The sequence below is a fragment of the Trichosurus vulpecula genome, chromosome 4 (assembly GCF_011100635.1).
Source record: "Trichosurus vulpecula isolate mTriVul1 chromosome 4, mTriVul1.pri, whole genome shotgun sequence".
NCBI lineage: Eukaryota > Metazoa > Chordata > Mammalia > Diprotodontia > Phalangeridae > Trichosurus > Trichosurus vulpecula.
This window is the reverse complement of record NC_050576.1, coordinates 145,292,913-145,316,370: the sequence shown is the minus strand read 5'-3', so window position 1 is coordinate 145,316,370 and position 23,458 is coordinate 145,292,913. Positions and strand designations below refer to the sequence as shown.

Genomic DNA, 23,458 nt, shown 5'->3' with positions numbered 1-23,458 from the left:
GAATAGATGTGGGACCACAGAGTATCTCAAACCCAGGAAAACCTTGTCTAGGGGATTTATGTGGGAATTAGTGGGTATCCATAGGTGCTGCGCTAATAATAGAATGGAGTTACGGAAGGTATGGGGAATGGGATGACAAAGGGGGATAGCAACATGAAGGGACAGGGCTGAGGTGAACAAAAATGAAGACAGGGCGAATGGTAGCCGAGGAATGGTGACCTAAACACGGTTCTTTTCTGAAACATGGGGAGAGGGGAGGAGTGAGTTTGATAGCTATGGGATAGCACCTGATTGTCATGTGCTTCCCACAAATGCACCAGCCCCAGCTAATATGCTGATTTGATTTTCTGCATCAAGCTCTAATCTTGGATCTTCCAGCTGGTCAGGTGGCTTGGCAGTGAGGAGCTAATATGGGTGACCAGATGTCAGGAGTCTTGCTGTCTGAATTCTCTCTGGTTAGTTGTATTTATTAATAGCTTTAGCCAGAAGCCTTTGCTGGTCTGGCTGTAGTTATAGGGGTAATGTGGTAATCGATACAAGGCCAACATAAGAGCCAGCCTCTAAAACATATTAACCACATGAAAATGGGCAAGCTATTTAACCTCTCAGTGGCCCAGGCAACTCTCTTAGGCTATAATTAGGATTGAATTTTACAAGAGACTGGGAAATTTAAAGAGTTAATAACAACATTAATACACTGCAAGTTAGAAGGGATAGATGGAGTCTGGTAGGGGTGGGTGGGCTGGAGGTTTTCAGCAATAGGGCAAGTTGGGGAGAGTTTTAGTTAGGTCTAGGAGTGGGGAGAAAGGCCTAGGCCTAGACCAGGAGCCTATTCTCTCTTCATGGCCTACTGTACTCAATATCTTTGGGTGCTGGGTAGCCCAGAGACCAGTAGTAGCTAGTTAGGAATCTCACAGGTGACCTGCAAAGAAAGGGGGTCCTGTTGCTGCCAGATTGGGGGAAGGGAGTTAAGGCCTCTATCCCCGCTGGAAAACCATGCCTTCCAAGGGACAGCAAACAATAGAGATTTATTGTAGGTTCTTCAGTGGATGACTTGATAAAAGCAATATTTTAGGAATTATAATCTGTCAGTTATTTCATGAATTGTTATGAAACAGTTAAATCACAGATTAGAACAGTCCCCGTTTTTTCAGAGCATAAACACTACTCTCTTACCTCCAATCACACCTCTCTCTTTTCTCCAGGCATACAGCTAGTACCTTACATCAGTCCCTCATTCCCTCTCCCCTGCATAGACTATTGCAGGATCCTCCTAATCAGTCTTTTCTCACTGATCTCCCCACTCCAACCCATCCTTCACCCATCCAACCCATCCTCCAGGAGGCCAACAAAGGGATTTTTGTAAAGCACAGGTCTGGATATCACCTCCTTCCCTCTGCTTGATAAATTCCTGTTACCTCTATGATCAAATATAAACTCTTACATCAGTAGACAGACACCTGGAAGGTCCTGTTTATCTAGCCTTTACTCCCCTTTTGCGGAATACTGGTCCCTGGTCTCACACCTGTCTTTTTGTTCTTTGTTTTCTGTTGCTGAGAAAAGAGTCCGTGTTTAGAATGTGAGCTCCAAACCCAGTCAATGGGAAGAGGAGCCGGTAGGGGGTGGGGGAACTCTGCTTCAGGGTCTCTATAACTTGCTTTGAGCTATATGCAACACACACACACTTGCTGGGGTGTGTCCTTTCTCATGAGAAAGTGGTGAACTCCTTTTTGCCTTTTCTCAAGAACAGTCTCTGTATATTTTTAATGTGAGTAGTGGTCTCTGACCCACACACTTCCAACTTTATAATACTTTTAGTACCAAGTCTTTTTGCTAATGAGGTGCTAGTTAATTTTCAAAACTGAGTTGTATTTTGGAACCAGTACCCTTTGCTTTTAGTAATTTTGGCTGCTAGGGAAAGGCAAGAGAAAGAAAAACTGATGTATAAGAAAATAATTTTTTTAAGGATAGGCTTACATGCAGGGGTGTGCTGGTAAATGTTAAATAACTGCTTTTCTCTTCCAAAAATGTACTTGAGACACACTTTTAAGTTTATTGTTGTTGTTTAGTTGTTCTCAGTTGTGTCTGACTCTTTATGACCTCATGTGGAGTTTGCTTGGCAGAGATACTGGAGTATAGTTATTTTCTTTCTCCAGGTCATTTTACAGATGAGGAAACTGAGGCAAACAGGGTTAAGGGACTTGTCCAGAGTTTATCTTATTAAAATTTTTCTCTATCACTTTCTTAAATCTAGATAATCAGCAAAACTAGCCCTGATTTGTAGCCTTTCCCAACTTTCAGGGTGTAAATACTTAAAATGAAAATTTAACAACAAAAATGAACCTAAGACATGCTTTTAAGTTAAATCTGTATTAACATTTTCTCCATCTTGATAATCAACAGAACTATACATCGAGTCCTGATTTCCAAGGTCAATTGGATCTCAGGGAGCAGGTACGAGCTGGCTCCAGCACACCCTTGGTTGCACGTGACAACAAACAGAAGGGAAAAAACCTTTGTCAGATCCCAAGCAGATATGAGAAGAGGGGCCTCTCTGGGAGTCTAAATGAACTACATTTCCCAGAGATCCGATGGGCTCCCGGCTTACAATGAGCCAATCCGAGAGACATCACGCAAAAGACCAATCACAGGGGAACGGGGGCGGGTCCTTCCTCTCTCAGAGGCGTGCTTGCCGTTGGAATCCAATAGGACGGGGTTGGGGGGGAAATACCCGAAGCCCCAGGCGACTTCGGGTTCTGACTGTAAACCACCAAGGTGCCCGCCTACTTTATGCCCTTAGCGTGCCTGCCAGCGCCCTCGAGCAGCTCGGGGAGCTGCGGGAGGAGCCCGGAAGCGCTTTCTCCCGCCAGCACGTGGGTGCAAGAGCAGCCGGGGAGCGGATCCTTGGGCGGGTACCCGCCCTCTTCCCTGGCCGCTTGCCCCAGTTCCTCCTGTTATAAGACCTCGGTATCTTAGGGAGCCTGGGCCCGGTAAGACTTGGCCGAGGCAGGCGAGACTTAAGGCGGAGGGGGCGGGGAGCTCTGCTTCTTTGGCACCGCAGGGCTTTTGCAAAGGGGGATTAAGCCCGTCTTTATGCTTCCTGTCTTCCAGACCCTTCCTTGGTTTGCTAGCCCCAGCATCTGCCCCGTCCGGGAAGAGTCGTCGCTTTCCGCCCTTCCGCCTCTCGTCGCGTCCGTGCCCCAAGCCGCTGCGGAGCGCGCATCATGCCACCCACCTTAGGAGAGCTGCAGCCCTCGGGTAATTGCAAGTGAGCTGGTGCCCGCCGGCGTTTGTTTGCATTTGGAGTCCTTATTGCGTTGCCCCCGGGCTAGGCAGAGTGCCCCCTAGAGTCACCTGGGGGTGGGCCGCTGATGGTAGTACTTTTCCGATGACTATTTTTTTTAGGGGGGTGGTGCTGTCTAGGTGCTCCTTTTTCTTCGCTCTGTTTTTCTTTCGCACTTCCCTTCCACAAACTCTGACTCTTCGGAAAGGCTGGTGGGAGAAATAGAGCCTGTTCTTAGGGAAAACTGAGATTTGTTGATATGGGCACACTACAGGGGCAGAGGAGGGTCACCAGTGAGAGGTACAGGGAGCCAGCCGCAGAGGCCGCCAGGTTGAGCTTGGGGTAGGTTCAGTGTCGACTAAAGGCAGGACACTTTGTGAACCTAGGCAAGTCACCCTCAGTTTCCTCATCTGTGAAATGGGGATCATAATATATTCCACGGTCATGTAATTCTGTGCCCGGCACACAGTAGGTACTTTAATAAATTTTTGAGTTGAATTGTTTTCAGGATAAAAATAAGATAATACTTGTAAAGTGCTTTGCAAACCTCAAAGTTTTATTCAGCGTGTTCCAAAACTTATTACTGAGTTTTAAACAGCAATAAGACTTGGGACACCCTATTTTCAGCACCATTAAACTTAAGTCCTTGTTATTCTAATCAGGTTGAGCCAAAGGAGTTCTAATTTCCTCCGGGTTTAAATTTCCTCCTCACCTTCTCCAGCGGACTATAGATTTCTCTGGAGAGATTAGCATTTGGAGTAGGAATATATGGGTGGGAATATATGGGTGGGAAGTGAAGTCGAGGTACTGAAGTTACGATTTTAAGTGGTTCCAATCGTGTATGTTGTATGTGCTTGGAGATGAGTAATAAGGAAGGTACTGTGAGTTCCTTGCCTTAAGTTCATGCAACGGAGATCAGGAGAGATAGAATAGTTTGCTTCTCAGATCTACGCTTATCACATCCACTGATAAAGGAAGAATTTAGGACCAAACAAGATTAAAGCATTCCAAAATGTAAAATGGATAATTTTGATTATATAAAATTAAGAAGTTTTTGCACAAGCAAAACCAATACAGTGAAAATTAAAGGAAAGTAGAAAACTGAGAAAAAAATTTATAGCAAGAAGGTCTCATTTCTCAAATATGTAGAGAACTGAGTCAAATTTACAAGCATACAAGCCATTCCCCAATTGATAAATGGTGAAAGGATATGAACAGGCAGTTTTTAGACAAAGAAATCAAAGCTGTCTGTAATCATACAAAAAATGCTCTAAGTCACACTATTGATTAGAGAAATGCAAATTAAAACGACCCTGAGATACCACTTCATAATATCACTACTTGGTCTGTATCACAAAGAGATTTTAAAAAAAGGAATAGAACCTATTTGTATGAAAATATTTATAACAGCTCTTTTTGCATTGGCTTAGAGTTGGAAATCAAAGGGATGCCTGTCAGTTGAGGAAAGGCTAAACAAGCTGTGGTATAGTATTGTAATAGAATATTATTGTGCTCTAAGAAATGACAAGCAGGATGATTTCAGAAAAACCTGGAAAGACTTAAGTGAACTGATGCTAAGTGAAGTGAGCAGGAGGACATTTGTACACAGTAATAGCAATATTGTACAGACAAAGAATTGTGAATGAATTAGCTATCCTAGACATTTGGGCTCAAAAACAATTCCAAAGGACTCAGGATGAAAAATGCTATCCACCTGTAGAGAAAAAACTGATGTCTGAATACAGGCTGAAGTATGCTGTTCCCCCATCCCCCCTTCCCTCTCTTCCTTCCTTCCTTCTTTCCTTTCTTCTGTCTTTCTGCACAGAATGACTAATATGGATATGTTTTACATGATTGCACGCGTAATATCAGATCCCTTACCCTCTCAGGGAGAGGGAAGGATAGAATTTGGAACTCAAAACTTAAAAAAAAAACTCCAATAACAATATTAAAAATTGTTTTTACATGTAATTGGGGAAAAAATACTGAAGAAAAAAAGCAAAAAAAAAAAAAGACACCACAGAGAGAGTGAATGGGAGGAAAGGACAGTAGCTTTTCTGGTTGTTGGGGGCGGCATGATGACCAGAGTGCCTGAGTTGGAGTCAGTCGTCAGTGGTGTAACACACATGGGCAAGTCACTCCCTTCTCATCTGTAAAGTAGATATAAGAATAGCTGTAACTGCCCCCTTCAGAAGCAGCATAGATGGCGCGGTGGATAGAGCTCTGGACTCGGAGTCAGGAAGACCTAAGTTCAAATTCGGCCTCACACACTTCCTAGCTGTGTGACCCTTAGTAAGTCACTTAACCTCTGTTTGCCTCAGCTTCCTTGCTTGTAAAATGAGGTTAGTAGCAGCACCTACCTTTTAGGATTATTGTAGGGAGCAAATGAGGTAATATTTGTAAAGTGCTTGGTAGTGCCTAGCTGGTTGTTGTTCAGTCATATCTAACTCTTTGTGACCCCATAGCACTCCAGCCCCTTCTGTCCTCTGCTCTCTCTCAGTTTTGTCTAAGTTAATGCTCATTCTGTTTCATTGTTTCCATAACACTATCTATCCATTTCTTCCTCTGCTTTCCCCTTTTGCCTTTAATTTTTCCCAACATCAGCATCTTTTCCAATGAGTCCTATCTTGTTACGTGGCTAAAGTATTTAAGCTTCAGTATTTGATATTCCACTGAATAGCCTGAATTAATTTCTTAAATATTGACTGACTCAATCTCCTTGCTGTCCAAGGGACTCTCAAAAATCTTCTCCAGCACCACGATTCAGAAGCATTGATTCTGTGGCGTTCAGCTTTCCTTATAGTACAACTTACTCTCAAAATCATACATTGCTACTGGAAAAACCATAGCTTTGATCATACACACCTTTTTTGGCAAGGTGATGTTTCTGCTTTTTGCTACACTGTCCACATTTGCCATAGTTTTCCTTCCAAGGAGCAAGAGTTTTAATTTCATGGCTGCAGTCACCGTATGCAGTGATCTTTGAGTCCACTCTGATGCTGCTTCCATTTTTTTCTCCCTATATTTTCCAGGCAGTGATGGGGAACCATTTTCCAACATCTTAATTTCTTTGATGTTAAGCTTCAAGTCAGCTTTTACACTCTTGCCTTTTGCCCTCATCAAGAGGCTTCTTAATTCTTCTTCACTTTCTGCTATCAGAGTGGTATTGTTTGTGTATCTGAGATTGTAGCACATAGTAGGTGCCATATAAATACATTTTTTTTTGGCAGGGCAGTTGGGGTTAAGCGACTTGCCCAGGGTCACACGGCTAGTACATGTGTCAAGTGTCTGAGGCTGAATTTGAACTCAGGTCCTCCTGACTTCAGGGCTGGTTCTCTACTCACTGTGCCACCTAGCTGCCCCCATATAAATATTTATTCCCTGCTCTTTTCACTTTCCTCTGGCAGAATATTGTGTAAAAAGTGTTGTTTAAGTGTCAGCTACTCTTATTAAATAAAATGTAAACTTCTTGAGAGATTTTTAACAATCCTTGTGTTCCCAGCACAGACAGTTCTTAGTGGCTTAATACATATTTACTGAATTGAATTAAAAGATGGACCGAAAGAAGTTAATAGAAATTATTTAGTAGTCTGCCTTTCTAGAATTCAGACTCAGGCACTTGGGGTCAGGAAAATCTGAGTTAGAATCCTGCCTCAGACATTTTCCACCTGTGTGGGATGGGTCATGTAACCCCTTTAAGTTCCAATTCCCACATCTGTAAAATGGGGTTCATATAGCACCTATCTCACAAGGTTGTTGTGAGAGTCAATGAAATAACATGCATGTAAAGCACTGTGTAAACCTTAGAGTACTGTATAAATGCTGTCTCTTCTTTTAAATAAATGGAGTTGGAGAGATGGATTTTGAAACCAATGGAGCTGTGATTCAGATGTCTTTTTTTTTTTTAACTATGTTGCTATTAAAAGGCCCTGCTTGGCTTGGGGCCTGGCCAGGCTCAGAGACCGCTGCTCTTCTTTCTACTCTCCTTCCATAATAATATGGCCTCTCAAGCCATCTCATGCCATCTCCTGACTGGGTTAATTTCAAGTTCCTGTCCCCTTTCTAGGTGGTTAATGAACCTTCAGAAGAGACTGAGAAGGATGTAAAAGGCCAGAAGAGAACCAGGGTGGAGTAGCATCAGGGAAACCCAGGGAGACAAGTATCCACAAGGAAGGGGGATGGGTGATACAGAGTATCTAAATAGCTAGCCTTTATCTAGGGCTTTTAAGGTTTGCTGAGCACTTTACCGGTTATCTCTATTGAGTGAGGTAAATGATTGAATCAGGATTTAAACTTAGGACTTCCTGGCTCTAAGTCCAACTCTAGCCACTGCACCACCTCGCTGAGGAAGGAAGAGGACTGAGAAAAGGTCGTCAGATTCAGTAATAAAGAGGTTGTTGTTGACCTTAGCTCAGTTTTACTCTGGTGAGGGGATGCAAGGGTTAGAAGTCAGACCATAGGGGTTGAGGATTCCTCGGGAGGCGGGGAAATGGAGGCATTTTTTTCAAAGTCTCAGGATCCCAAACTTTGGCATTGAGGATAGTGTTCCTCCCACACTCAATCCTCTTCCTCCCCTGTTTTACATCACCTGTCTAAATTGGGAGGTAGTAGTTGGCCCCCCTGGGTAACAGCTTAGGGCCTGGAACTAGGAAGAACTTTTTGGCCTACAACACTTTTGCTGGCGTGCCTCAGTTTCCTCAACTGTGAAATGCAAATCATAATAGCACCTACCTCCCAGGTTGTTGGTAGGATCAAATGGGATAATATTTGTAAAGTGCTTAGCGAAGTACCAGGCACATGGTAGGTGCTTAATGCCAATTAGATTTGGAAGGGGCCTTAGCAATCGTTTGGTTTACCCTCCTGATCCTCACTTTACAAAGAGGAAAGTGAAGCCTCAAGGCTTTAAGTGATATATTCAAAGTAGCACAGAGCTAGGAATGGAAACCTGGTTTCCAAAGTATTCTGCTACAGGTAATGATCAACTTGACCTTCTCAACGTCTGGGCGTTTTTAGTTGACTAGGAAAATTAAAGGGAGTGTTGTAGGGAAAACAATGCTTTTTTTTTTTCTTAAATGGAAAAATTGCCCATGCGAGAACAGGAAGGCCAAAAGGGAGTCAGATGAGGTGTGCACTAGAAAATAGATGGGCCTTCCAGGAAGGCTGGCAGTACCCTCCAAAGGCAGCAAGTAATCAGATGTCCTGTATACAGCACAGATCAGAAAACTAGAGAATCTGCTTGTGGTGCAGAAGATTGAAGAGGGCATTGCAATGTCTTCTTTCTGAAGATGATGTTCTTAGTTGCACTCTCACTTCCTGCTGAAACAGGTCGATACAGAGGCTTATGCGCTGTGTGTTCCAGGCTTAATCAGTAAACTCTGTGTAGAGAGTATGGACAGGAGTGAGAGAGGACAAAGGGCTGCATTTGGAGCCAGAGGACTTGGGTTTGAATTCTGGCTCTGCCACTTAGTAGCTGTGCGATTTTGGGTATCTCACTTATGCCTTCTAGGTCTCAGTTTCATAATAGGTAACATTTACAGAGCACCTACAACACTGTCTCAGGCACTATACTATTATCTCATTTGATTCTCACAACAGTCTTGGGAGGGAGGTGCTATTATTATCCCCATTTTATAGATGGGGGAACTGAGGCAACTAGGGGTTAAGGGACTTGGCTCAGGGTCACACAGCTAGTAAGTGTCTGAGGTGGGATTTGAACTCAGGTCTTCTTGACTCAAGTCCCAGTTCTCCATCACTATGCCATCTGGTGAGCTGCCCCTATAATGAAGGAGTTAAACTAGAAGGCCTCTAATGGTTCTTTCTAACTCTAAATCTATGATCCTTTAAATCACCGGTACTTTGTAGCAACAACTTCTGAAACTTTGGGAGGGAAGAAGTGAAGAGAACCACTGAAAACATTAACCAGGACTTGTAGCATTATAAATAACCTCAAGGCCAAAGGTATGAAGGATTGCTGAGTTGACTTACATACCTAAAGTTTCTAGAGGGTTCCATAGGAACTTGGGACAGGAATAATGACTGACATTTATATTGTGCCTTAAAGTTCACAGAGTGCTTTCCTTATAGACTCCTTGGAGCTTCACAAAAACCTTGAGAGGAAAGTACTGTAGGTATTCTTATCCCCATTCCGAAAGTGAGGCCCAGAGTGGTTAAGTGACGTGTCTGTGACACAGAGGTGGGACTTGAACCTGTTTTGCTCACTCTCAAGTCCAGCACTGTCCATCTTGTCCCAGGCTGTATCATTTAATATCCCTTTATTTTAATGTTTTGCGTTGTGGTCAAAATGAGGATGGTACTGTTCTCTTTACCTTTGTACCATCCTCTGTACCTTGTGCTGTTCTTAACCCTTAAATGATCCTTAGATTTTTATTAAAGTGAATACAAGGGAATAGGTGGAATTCTGTGATAGAAATATAATATATGAACTGACTCAAGGCCTAGCTCTCTAACCATTGCATCACCTATGCTGACCCATATAATGGTCATTAAACACAAAATAACTTCAGGAAGGAGAGGGCTCAAAACTATGAGGATTAAAAAAAGGTTTACATAGAAGGTAGTATGTGATTTGAGCTTTTAAATAGGTTAAATCTATTTTTAAATATTTTTATTTTATTTTTTAATTAGTAAGCATTTATTTTAACTATATATATGTGTATGTATACACACACACACACACACACACACACATATATATATGTATATATATACATACATACATATATATATATATATATATATATATATATATATATATATATATATATATATGAATGGCCCTGTTAGGAATAAAGAAACACTTGTAACAAATATGCACAGTCAAAGCAAACAAATTTCCCAGTTGTCTATATCCAAAGCTGTGAGTCATCGATACCCTTTGTTGATCTCCTTTTGGTCAGCATGTGGGCTGCATGCTTCATCATTGGTCCTTTGTTGATCTTTGCATTGATCACAGTTCTTAAGACTTTCTTAGTTTTTTTTCTTTACCACTGTGTTGTGTAAATTGTTCTCTGGGTTCTGCTTACCTCAACTCTGTATCAGTTCATAGAAGCCTTCCAGATATCTCCAGAACTATCCCTTTCATCATTTCTTGTGACACAATCAATAGTATTCCATTATTTTATATACTAAAATTTTTTTCAGCCATTCCCCACTTGATGGGCATTCCCTTATTTCCCAGTTCTTTACCACTACAAAAAAGGTGCTAAAAATATTTTTGTACTTGTAGGACCTCTTCCTCCTTATTTGCTCTCTGGGGTGTGGGTCTGTTAGTAGTGGTTTAGTGGTTAGGATTTGGCTTGGGTTCGAATATATATTCAAATATATTCGACCCAAGACTTTTTTCAGCCAAAGAAAAACAGTTTATTAAAAATCCTCCATGTTGTCCAGACTCTTAAGGAATCTGAGCTTTTGTGATGCTGTAGAAGTGTACCAGACTGAATTGGAGCACCTTCAAGGAGGCCAGGATGGCTCTTATATACAGAAAGACTGTGGGAGGGATCTAAGGTTGGCCAACCTTGGAAGGCTAGCTGTTAAGGGTAACAAAGAATTGGGCATAGTGGTAATGAAAGGCTTATAGCTTCAGGCCAACACCAAATCCTGTTGAGAGTTCAAGGGGGTTTCTAGAGCCTGTACCCCATCGAATGGATAGGCATAATTTAGCAACTTAGGGGGCATAGTTTTAAATTGATTTCTGTACTAACTGTACCAATTCACAGCTTCACTAAAAGTATACTAATGTACGTGTTTTACACAGTCCTTTCAACCTTTGTCACTTTACTTTTTTGGTCAGCTTTGTCAATCTGATCGGTGAGAAGTGGAACCTCAGAGTTGCTTTAATTTTTATTTTTATAATTAGTGATTTGGAGCATTTTTTCAGAGCTAAGTCTATTGAGGGGCAGAGGTGAAGAGGTCAAAGGATTCTCTAAACAGGATCTCAAGCGCCATCTATCCTAACCCTCCCATTTTACTGAAGAGGATAGATGTCATGGAAGTAGGAAGATAGAGATACCATGGAAGAATGCTATTGGATGGAATCCCAGGGCAGAAGCAGGCAAGTGTGGCTGGAACAGATAATGAGTGAAGGGGACTAATGTCACCTGCGGTGGCTCCCTATGGCTTCTCAGAGAAAGACAAGTTTACCAGCATGTATTGAGTGCTTACTCTGTACCTGCAATTATGATAACTGATGTGGATACAAATCCTAGAAAAAAGAAGGAGGATCCTGACCTTAAGGAGCTTATATTCTAATGGGGAAAGACAGGAAACAAAAAGGAGCTTTACAAATAAAACCAAAATAAACAAGAGTGGGGAAGGTAGCAAGTGAACAGGGGAATGGCGAGGATATTGTGTCCAAAGCCAGAAAGCCAGAAGCAGAGCCAGGAGGTGGAGGAAGGTTGGCTTAGCCAGGTCAGGTCCCATTCCCAAAGTGGAGGCCCAGGGAAGAAGCTGCCAAGGAGAAAAAGGGGAAGGCATGGCATTTTCTGGGTGAGAGGGCCCTCAAGGGTGAAACTGCCTGTGGGGCACGTTGTAGAAGTTGGGAACATCCAGAGTACAGGCCGGAGGGGAAAGGCAATGATTTCATGACTTCTTTGACTCCTGATCTTGATGGGAACGCTTTCTCTGCCAGAAAATTCTTCAGCCCAGCACAAGGGTGCTGGGACCAAGATGAAGTGTGCTGTGTGGGAAAGAGAGAGAATGCCAGTTTAGTTGGACGGAAGTGAGCAGGAGGAGGAGTAGTGTTCGTGGATGTCTGGAAATACAGGTCTGGGACAGGTCGTGTAGGACTTTTAAAGCTAAACAGAGGAGTTTCTGTTTTATCCTAGAAGCAATAGGAAGCCATTGAGTTGGTTGAGTATGGGAATCCCATGACCAGATGCGCACTTAAGGGGAATTACTTCCTGTAGCCATATGTTGGATTTCCTGGATTGGGTAGAGATTTGAGGCAGGAAGACCAAGAGGAGGAGTCACATATGAAAGATGTTATGAAGGTAGAATACTAGAATTGGGCAATATTGGGTACGTAGGGGGACAGAGAGTGAGGAGTCTGGGGTAATACTAAGATTTCATTGGGATACTAGGAGGATTGTAGTACTTTCAACATAAATTGGGAAATTTGGATGATGGGGATAGGGAGGTTTTAGGGGAAAAGATAACAAATTTAGTTTTGAATATGTTGAGTTTAAAAAGTCAGTTAGTCAATAAGCATTTATTAAGTACCTACTACATATCAGTCACTGGGGAGTGAAAAGCCAAAAAAAGAAGCTCCAGCTCTCAAGGAACTCACAGTCTAATGGGGAGACAGGATGCAAACAACTATCTATCTGCACGCGCATACACACACACACACACACACACACACACACGAGATAAATTGGTGATCATTTCAGAGGGAAGGCACCAGTGCAGGGGTGCCTTCTAGATCCTTAAGCATGGCCTTTTGACTAAATCCAAATATTACAGGACAATTAAAATTTGGATTCAGTCAAAAGGCTACCATTAAGGATCTAGAAGGCCACATGTGGCTTCAAGGACACAGGTTCTCCACCTCTGCACTAGTACTAAGGAGGATTGGAAAAGCCTTGCAGAAGGTAGGATTTAGGTGGAGATTTGAAAGAAGCCAAAGGAATCAGGAGCTGGAGATGCGAAGGGACACATTCCAGGCATGGGAGATGGTTGGCAGGTGGAATGTCGTATTCAAGGGATAGCAAGGAGTCCAGTGTCACTGGATTGTCCCAGAGTGTGTGGAGGAAAGTAAGGTGTAAGAAGACTGGCAAGTTAACAAGGTACCGGGTTATGAAGGACTTTAAAAGCCAACAGAATTTTTTTGTATTTGATCCTGGAGATAATAGGGAGCCAGTGGAGTTTACTGAATGGGGGTTGACATGGGCATATCTATTCTTTAGTAAGATCAGTTAGACAGCTGAGTGGAGATTGGACTAGAGGCAGGGAAACCACCCTGGTGGGTGGTTTTTACAGTAGTCCAGGTATGAGGTGATGAGGGCATGTACCATGGTGGTAGCAGCAGTGTCAGAGGACAAAGAGGTACATACATGAGAAATGCTGGGGAAGGTAATCTTTTTTTTTTCCTGCTTTTTTTTTTCAAATTTATTTATTTATTTTTAGTTTACCACACACGGTTCTACATAATTTTGAGTTCCAGATTTTCTCCCCTCCTTCCCCCCTCCCACCCCAAGACGGCCTGGAATCTCATATAACTACCATGTATAACTTCGCATTGAATTAATTTATACACTAGTCAAGTTGTGGAGAAGAATTATGACCAATGGAATGAATCATGAGAAAGAAGAGACATAACCAAAAAAAACAAAACAAAACAAAAAACCAAAACCAAAAACAAAAGAGAAGCAAAAAAGGCAAGCATGTAGTGCGCCTCAATCTGTATTAAAACTTCACAGTTCTTTCTCTGGATGAAGATAGCATTCTCCATCGTGAGTCCCCTGGAGTTGTCCTTGCACCTTATGTTGCTGAGAAGAGTGAATTATGTCAGGGTTGTTCCTCACATAATCCATATATCTGTGGTTGTGTACAGTGTTCTCCTGGCTCTGCTCTGCTCACTCAACATTATGTCATGTAGGTTTTTCCAGGTTGTTACGAAGTCCGTATCATTGGGGAAGGTAATCTATAGAAATTGATATCTAATTGGATATGGGGGAATAAAAGTGAGGGAGGAGTTGAAATCGACACTTAGGTTTCCTGCCAGGGTGACTGGGTGGATGGTGGTGTGTGTGATGGAGAGGGTGAGGTGGTGTTACATTGTCAGACCTATGCTCAGGGAGATCATCTTGACAGCTGAGTAGAGGATGGTCTGGAGTGTGGAGATTGTGGAGGCAGGGAGACCAACCAGTAGACTATTGAAATAGACCAGCAGTGAGGTGATGAGGGTACGTGCCTGGATAGTGGCAGTAGTGGAAGAGAGAAGGAGGCATATGTGAGATATGTTAGGAAGACAGAGATGACTGGGCTTCATGACGGGGGATCTGGAGAATTGAAAGAGAATGAGGAGTCAAGGATGATGCCAAGGTTTTGAGCTTGGATGACTGAGAGTATGGTGGTACTCTTGACAGTAATGAGGAAGTTAGAAAGAGGGGAAGGCTTGGGGGGGGGAAGAAAATGAGTTCAGTTTTAGACCTGTTGGGTTTAAGATGTTTGTGGGACGTTCGGTTTGAGATGGGCAGTGTAAATGGGTAGTGTGGAAATGGAGGTCAAGAGAGAGGTTAGGAATGAACATCTGAGAATCATCCACCTAGAAAAGATAATTGAAACCATGGGATCTGATGAGATCACCAAGCAAAACAGTATAGAAGATGGAAAAGGGGCCCATGACAGAGTCTTGGGGGACACCCACTGGTAGTGAGCAGACCTGCATTAAGATCCAACAAAGGAGACTGAGAAGGGGGAATCTGAAAGGTAGGAGGAAAATAGAGAGAGAGCAATATCATGATATCCTGTGGAAAAGAGAGTACCAAGGAGAAGAGAGTGCTCAGTGGTGTGAAAGGCTGCACAGAGGTCAAAGAAGGTTAGGATTGAGAAAAATCCTTCAGCTTTGGCAATTAAAAGATCATTGTAACTTTGGACAGCAGTTTCAGTTGATTGATGAGTTTGGAAGCAAGACAGCAGAGTTAAGCAGAGAGTGAGAGGAAAGGAAGAGAAGGCAGTGATTGAAGGCTGCCTTCTCAAGGAGTTGAGCCCTGAAAGAGAGAGGAGATAGAGAATGATAGCTAGGAGCCAACGTGGGATTGGCACTCAGAAAAGGGACTAGGGCTGGATGTGAAGATCTGGGAATGGTCTGTCTAGAGGTGATGGTTGAATTCATGGGAGCTGATGAAGGTCACCGATGAGAAAATATGCAGGTAAAAGTGGAGAGGGCCCAGGAGGGAGCCTTGAGGGTTGCCTGCGGTTAACGGGAGTGTCATGGATGAAGTGCTGGGAATAAGATTCATCTGGTAGCTGTTTATTGCTGTTGTTGATGCTATCTGTGTGTACCCTATTTGTCGTGAACAGTGAAACTGTCTTGTCCAGGGGTGTTAATTTGTATTGATGGCTAAATCTTGTTTGGGGACTGACATTATAAAGGCTTGGGAATCTAGAACCTCCTTCCTGCCTTTTTGTCATTCCTTTGCATAGACAGCCCTACTGTTTGGCTTTTTCTGTGCTTTGTAATCTATTGCACAGGTAGATAAAACAACTACTTTTTTTAGCTAAAAATGTATTGGAATGTAGTTTATCATTATTATTACTATTAATGAAATGACTACTTTGTATTAGTGGTATATTGTAATGACTTTTGTTAATCCTGCCTTCTAGTTTATTTGGGATTTAATTGCACAATGGAAGTGGGGAACAGAGGGTAGTTCTAAGCCTGATGTGGGAGGACTGTCCATTGGTAATATCTCTGGAAGCTAAAGTGACTTTGAAGCTTCCTACTTGCTGTTTTGTCTTGAACACTGCCCATTTGACTTTGCTCTGAAATGGGGACAGTAATAGCACCCAGGAGCATTAGGTAAGAGCCTAGCTAGTGATTATTGCACTATTCAAAACGTTTTATTGTGGCTAGACATTGTTATCATTTAACTAAAGCATTTTTACAAAGTATGTCATTGTTCTTTTTTGGTGCAGTATAGCTATGGCTTATAGCATCTGTGAACTTAATTCTTGGATGGTTTTCTACTATAAACTAGCCTCCTCCCCAACTTTTTGGGGAGAGCATACCTTTATTTTTGGAAATGAATAGTTTGATTTTAATTCTTCACTTTATTTTTAAAGCAGGGAAAAAAATCCTGAAGAATGATATTGAAGCCATCTTGCAAGAGAAGATCATGGTGTTGGACGGCGGTATGGGGACCATGATCCAACGGTACACTTTGAGTGAGGAGGATTTCAGAGGACAGGACTTGAAGAACCACGCCAAGCCTTTGAAAGGCAACAACGATCTCTTAAGTATAACTCGGCCTGATATCATTTCCAAGATCCATAAGGTATCGTACGGTACAATTCAGCAAATAGCTTTTAAATACTTATTCTCTTCAGACTGTTGTAATAGGCATTGGAAAAAAAATGGAGATAAGATATGGTCTCTGCCTTTTTGGAACTTAGAGTATAATAGGCCATTAAGAATCTTTGGGGTGGGGCGCGGGGGGATGGGGGGGAGACAGGGCAGCTAGGTGGTGCAGTAAGTAGAGCACAGGCCCTGGAGTTAGGAGGACCTGAGGTCAAATGCGGCCTCAGACAATTGACACACACACTAGCTGTGTGACCTTGGTCAAGTCACTTAACCCCAATTGCCCTGCCTTCCCCCCTTAAAAAAATTAATTAAAAAAAAAAGAATCTTTCATGGGTAGCCAACATGTATAATATTATGCATGTGCATTAGGCAGTTACAAAAGTTATATATGAAGTTTATTACTAACCAGGGGATCCGGGATGACTTTCTGTAGGAGGAGTCATTTGAATAGGACTTTTAAGGATATTTAGGAATTAACAGAGAAAAAGGAGAGAGAGGGAGGGCATTCCAAGCAGAAGGAATAGTCTGAACAAAGACATCGAGGTCTTTGCTTGTGTATTGTGTGTTCAGAGGGGCAGAGAATTGTCCGTGTTGGCTGGAGTGTAGAATGGATGGAGGAGAGTGATAAAAAAATCAAGTTGCATGAGGTGGAGGTGGCCCCAGGTCCTAGAGGCTCTTTAGTCCCTAGTGGATGAATTTGAACTTTACTTAGGCAGCAAAAGTTTTTGAGCAGAGGACCAGCTGGCTGATCAGGTCTGTGCATAAGCAAGATTATCCTGGTAGTAGTGTGAACGATAGAGGGTGGAAGTGGGAAAAGCTATCATGAAGCAGTAAATAAAGGCCTACCCTCAGGTGGTTGTCATGGGAAGAAAAGCAAGGGGATAGATTTTGTAGAGATGGAATTGATAGGTCATGGTCACTGTAGCTGCCAGGTACTTTGTGTTCATTCTATTATATCTCTCTTACTCAGAGCTGTATATCCTAAACCATGGAAGAGGCATAAGAAGGCAGAATCCCTGCTTACATGGAACCCCTAGAAAATAAAAGCCAGTTCCTAGAAATCATATAAAATGTATCTCAAGAGGTTGGTTCTAGGTGTTTTACATTTTTGATTTAGTTATTATTTTTTAAAATGACATGTTTTGGAGTTTGTATAAGACATTTTGTTGACTCCGGACTAGAAGGACTTTAGGGTGATTGAATGTGTCCTTGTACCTTTGGGCATAATTCAGAGGGACTGGTAGAGTAGAAACAATATTTAGTCTCAAAGTGAGAATTTTTTCTTTTAGAGAAGAGCCATGCTATTGTTCAGCTAAAGAAGAAGGTCCCTTGAACACAGAATAATTCTTAGCCTTTGTCTTCATGAAGATAATTCAGCCGCTGGGTGATATCTACAAGGAGTGAGGGGACAGGAGGTTGTGGAGGTGCCTATCGCCAATGCCATGCCCGTAGCAGCTGCTATGAATGTGCAGGCGTATTCCCAGGTTTGAATTGCAAGATATAATAGACTCTTCCTCAAAGATGAAACCAAGACATTTATTCATATACCAGAACGCCAAATCCACCATGGTAACAAAGAAGTGTGTACGCATCCCTAATGCAGAGAACACTGCCATGCCCTAGCCTTCCCTCTGTCAGGCCTCCCCACAAACAAGCTCCTTCAGGCAAAATGCCCCTCTCACTCAGCTAGCTGCTCTGCCTCCTCTCTCCCAGCTCTGCCTCCCTTGCTCTTCCTGCTCCTCCTGGGGAGCTCCTCCCACCACAGGCTCCCTGTGACTCAGGCTCAAAGCGGGTCACATAGCCTATTGATGGATGGGAAAAATCTTCCCTTTGCATTAACATTACAAGGTGGCTTTGTTCTCTAGAATGTGGAAGGACCTTTAGATGTAGGAAAATCAAGAGAGTGGAACACATTTCTCTTCATCAGTCCTCACCTAGAATGGGAATGTAGATTCCAATGAAATTCAGCAAATAAATGCTTCTTCCTCCTCCTATGTGGTCCCTTGAAAAGGTCTTCCTTTTCAGGAGAAGCAGACACTAAATAATTGTTTTTTCACTGAAATTTTAGAATATTCAGTAAAACCTTGTTATAAAATGGATGGATGAAAAAGCATGAGGATACTGGGGATTTGTGGATAGGTAAGAACGTAAGCTTTTTGAAGACAGAGATGGTCTCACATTTCTATCTGTGTCCTTGTCATCTGGAATAGTGCCTGGCGCATCATAGGATCCTAGATAGTGAGAACTTAACAACAACAATAATAATAACACTATTTATATAGTCCTTTAAGGTTTGCAGTGTACTTTACACACACACACACACACACACACACACACACCCCTGTTTTTCAGTCCATTGGTGTTTATTCAGCATCCTACTATGTGCCAGGCACTGTGCTAAGGGCTGGGGATACAAAGAGGCAAAAGACAGTCCCTGCCCTCAGGGATCTTGTAGCATAATGGAGGAGACAACATGAAAACAAATGTATACAAAGCAAACTGTCCACAGGATAAATAGGAGATCATTAACAGAAGGAAGGCACTGGAATTTGAAAGGAGTTGGGGAAAGCTTCCTGACCAGGTGGGATTTTAATTGGACTTTAAAGAAGCCAGGAAGGTCAGTAGTTTGAGTGGAGGAGGGAGGGCATTTCAGGCAGCCAGAGGGAATGCCCAGAGCTTGGAGGTGGAGTGTCTTGTTTATGGAACAGCCAGGAGGCCAACGCACTGGATTGAAGAGTATATTGGGGGGAGTAAGGTGTAAAAAAAGGCCGGAAAGGTGGGGTGGGGGGGCCAGGAAGATGAGGTTATGAAGGGCTTTGAATGCCGAACAGAGGATTTTGTATTTGATCCTGAGGGTAATAGGAATCCACTGGAGTTTATCTGTATCTGTGTATGTGTTATGTAAGGCTGATGAAAGTTCTTGGGTTATGGTAGTGGGGTAGCAAGGCCCAGGGGTCCTTAGAGCCTTGCATTGCCAGGGCAGATGGTAAGGCCCAGAGGACTTCAGGAGCAGAGCAGATCCTAAGGCCTGGTGGTCCTTCATGTCTTCCGTGCTGTGGCTGAGCTGGCATCTGAGAGACTGGGGCTGGGGAAGGCAAGGGGAAAGGTCCCATCACTTGTGATTCCTCTCCTTCCTCCCCTTATATGCTATGCTGCTTTCCTAAACTATACTAGGGAAAAGTCAGCAAGGTGAATTTCAGCCTCTCTAAAAATGTCTTATTTCAGAAATAAATAAAATGTGACAAATTTATGCTGTAGAATGCATAAAGTCTTTATGCAGTATTATGTTATCAGACACGGAAATGAGAGTCTGTAATAATAAGCATATTTTTTTTTGCTGCACCAGTGATATTAGGAGTATATATAGAAAACTCCCAGTGAGGAAATTTCCTTTCAAAGACTATCTGTGTGCCCCTGGGCAAGCTGCTTAACATGCTTGCCTCAGTTTCCTCAGCTGCAAAATAGGAATACAGGTATTACCTACCTCATGGAGCTGTTGTGAGGTTCAAATGAGAATATTTGTAAAGCACTTAGCATAGTACCCAGCCTATAGTAGGTGCTTAATAAAAGTTTATTCCTTTTAAATGCTTATTCTTTTACCAGTACAGATATGTACTTGCTCTGCAGATTATAATAGTCTCAGAGAATTGCCTGGTAGCATTGAAAAAAATATGTGACTTGCCAGTGGTCACACAAGTAGTATTTGTCAGGGGCAGAGCTTGAATTCAGGTTTTCCTGATGCCTAGTTAAGTTCTTATCTATTGTGCCATCCTGCCTCTTATTATGTACATTATAGGTAGCTAGTGTCAATGAAATGTAAACATGACCTTATCCATTACCTCTTAGAAATAAATCATTTTTAGCTTTGAGAGCCGAGGTGTCAAGCATGTGACCCATGGACCATACTCCCAAACTAGATTAAGATGTAATTGGGAAATAGTTAATCAAAGAAATAAAAATATAATAAAATATAGATGACATTCCATTTTAAAACTAAGTCACCATGTGACCTGCAGGGATCCTTATGTGCGGATCAGTGGCCTCTCATCTGAGTTTGACAGCACTGATCTGGTGGCCCTCCAGTCTATAATCAATCAACTAATATTTGCTGTGTCCCTGCTAGGACTCTGAGTGTGCTAAACACTGGAGATACATGTACAGGGGATTGAATAATGTCTGTCCTCAAGGAGCTCATATTCTAGTGGGAGATACAACAAGCGCATGTAAAAATATATGCAGTGTAAATATAGTGAATGAATACAGATATGTACAAAGTAGTTAAATAAAGGAAGGGGCTTATGTGCTAGGAGGAAGGGCACCAGCAGATGGGGAGATCAGGAAAGGCTTTGCGAAGATGGTGGAGGGAAGGAGGAGGGGAGTGCATTCCAGTTGTGTGGGGTGGCAGGGTCTGTTTGTTACGTTAAAGTCTCCAGTTTGCCTTATCCCTTTTGAAGGATGAGATACAGACTTCTCTTGTTATTGGTGACATGATCTTCAGTTGTGTTTTCTCATGCTAGATAATTTCCCACAAGCAAGATTGTAGGGGAGATTAACATGAAGGCAACGGTATGTTGGACTGAAATAATGTTTCATGGGCAAAGTCTCTTTGGGTTCTGTCTCCTAGTAGTGAATGTGAGCCAGATTTCAGTAGTGAGCAGTTTTAAAAAGGATTGTCTGATTTGGATTCCTGGATAGTTATTTTCTTTAAATCTGGAGTTTTAGCTATTTCCTCATCACAAAAAAATCAGGCTTAACATTTTCATCGTAAGAAGTGTGTACACTCCCAAAGCACAGCATGCAAAGAGGAGAGAACGAGTTAAAAAACAACAAATGAGGATAAAAACTAGTGCCTTCTCCAAAAAATGTGTCTTGGAAGTTAGGGGATGGACTAGAGTCTGTAGTTAACACAACTACCACCATTTATGTGGGTTTCTGAGTGCTTTACATATGTTAGTTTTTATCTTTGCAACAACTCTGTGTGGTAGCTACTAAAATTATCCCCTTTTCTAGATGAGAAAACTGAAGCTGAAAAGTTAAATGACGTGCCTGGCATCACACAGCTAGTAATTGCCTGAGGCAGGATTTGAACTTAGCAAATGACCAGTCTAATTGCACCCCACCCCAATATCTCTGCAACAGAAGAGGACTCCAGGTCTAATCCTCTATCTGCCATGCTGTCTAGCTGCCTACACATTCAGTTATCTAGTATGTGGTGGGTGTGGATTGTCGAACTGTTGAGTTTAATCCTTCAGCAAGGTGTGTTCTGAATGCATACATGAGGGGACTGAGCATAGTCTTCATTGGTAAGACTGTACCTGGCACGTATCCCTAGCACCTGGCCTAGGGACTTGCATTTAATAGGTCCTTGATATTTATTGACTTGAATTTGAGGTTGGTTGGTTTGAGTTTTTTCCCTGCCCCTTAGAAGTGGTGATGGGATGGATTACATTCTGGGTATGTACCCAGAATCTCTTGACCAGTCTGACCAGTGGCGCACATCGGTGAGACAGCTGCTTGAGTGTTAGGATGAAAGCTAGCTTCATGAAGCTCTGAGCCTCAGGGACCCCAGTGACGTATCTTACGTCATGTGCTGAGCTTGTCCGGTGCCCCCTTAGAAGGCACAAAGCCCCAGGCATTTGTAGGCTACAGCTTCAGTCAGCGCCCGTGGCATTATTTCCTTTTGGCTTTTGTGGTCTAATGGGCATGAACAGCAAGGCCTACAGGAGTCAAAAGAACCCTCCTGCATTGAACAGAATTGAAGGAGATCAGTAATTTTGGCATCCCCATAAGAGTAGCATTCTGCTTTTTAAAAATAATGCTTAAAATATTATCTTAAACATTTTTGATTATTTTAGTTTCCAAATTATCCCCACCCTTTCCTCTCTCCAGAGGGACACTCCTTGTTGCAGAGAATGAAAAAAAAACCATAATGCTTTTAAAAGTGCTTTATTATATACATTGTAGGTCTGTTGATGTAACCCCTCCTCTCTGTTCCCAACTTAGTAAGCTCCAGTGACTGCTGTGGCCTCTAGGATCAGATATCAAATCCTGGCATTTCAAGCTCTTTGTGATAGCCTAGGCCCCTTCCTACCTTTCCAGTCTCCTTTCATTTTACTCCCCATCCATGCACTACAGGCTCTGGCTATGCTGGCTTACTTGCTGTTCCTTCCATATGACATTTCATCTCTCTGTCTTTGCACTGGCTGTGCCCCCATCCCTGGAATGCTCTCCCTCCTCCCCACCTCTGCCTCTTAGGTTCCCTGGCTTACTTTCACACTTGGCTCATATCCTACCTTTTGCAGAGGCCTTCCCTAGTTCCCTTGGCTGTTGGTGCTTTTCCCTCTGAAATTTCTCCTTGACTTGTCTATACCTAGTTCTTGACATGTCCTTGCCTTTATTCTAGTGGGAGCTCTTTTACCTTCCCTCATATGCCTCCCAGCACTTAGCATAGTGTCTGGCACGTAGTAAATGTGAACATTGAGGGTTCAGCTCCAGAATCTGAGTTAGTGTCAGAACACATCAACCTTTGAAATGGCAGCTAAGAAGATTAATGAATGGGATTAGCCAATTGCAGAAGGTACTTGCCTGGAGATGAGACACTGGTGGCTCCTGGAACTCTCTCAGGGATACCCTGAGCTAAAGAGCAAATAAAGTAAAATAAACAGTGAGCTTTATTCCCTTGTAATGTTGCTTTTGGATGACTGACAAGCTTGAATGACTTAGTCATGGCCAGTCTCCAGAATACCATGAAGACGAACAGAGTGTTTCCCAAGATTTCAGAAAAGGATGATGGGATTATAACAGGTTGTAAAGAAAGTTGTATTGTTCAAGATTGAGAAACAGCAGCTTAGCAGAGGACAAGCTGCATGGGGCTTGGAATCAGGAAACCGGAGAGTTCTCCTCCTAGCTCTGATGCTCATGAATTGCATCACTGAGGAAACATCACTTAACTGTTCAGAATCTCAGTTTTCCCATCTATTAAAAAAAACCAAAAACTTGTTTTTTTTCTTCTAGCTTTCACATTTAATGTTCTATTATAGATGTAGTCTTATCAGAGGTATAGCCCGAGTGGGCTATTGCAGAGTGTGTGTGTTTGTATGTGTGTGTAGGTGTGTAGACTGTGATCGGGGAGT

The 23,458-nt window shown here is 42.6% G+C and overlaps 1 protein-coding gene across 1 annotated transcript in view; it reads left to right on the top strand.

Annotated features, from left to right (window-relative positions):
- Nucleotides 1-2,813: 2,813 nt before the first annotated feature.
- MTR (5-methyltetrahydrofolate-homocysteine methyltransferase) overlaps nt 2,814-23,458 on the top strand; it is a 138,107-nt gene continuing 117,462 nt past the window's right edge. Inside the window, exons 1-3 of the mRNA XM_036756287.1 lie at nt 2,814-2,990; nt 3,112-3,258; nt 16,088-16,299. Coding sequence (XP_036612182.1) covers nt 3,225-3,258; nt 16,088-16,299 — 246 coding nt within the window. The 5' untranslated portion in view covers nt 2,814-2,990; nt 3,112-3,224. The remainder of the gene's footprint in view (nt 2,991-3,111; nt 3,259-16,087; nt 16,300-23,458) is intronic.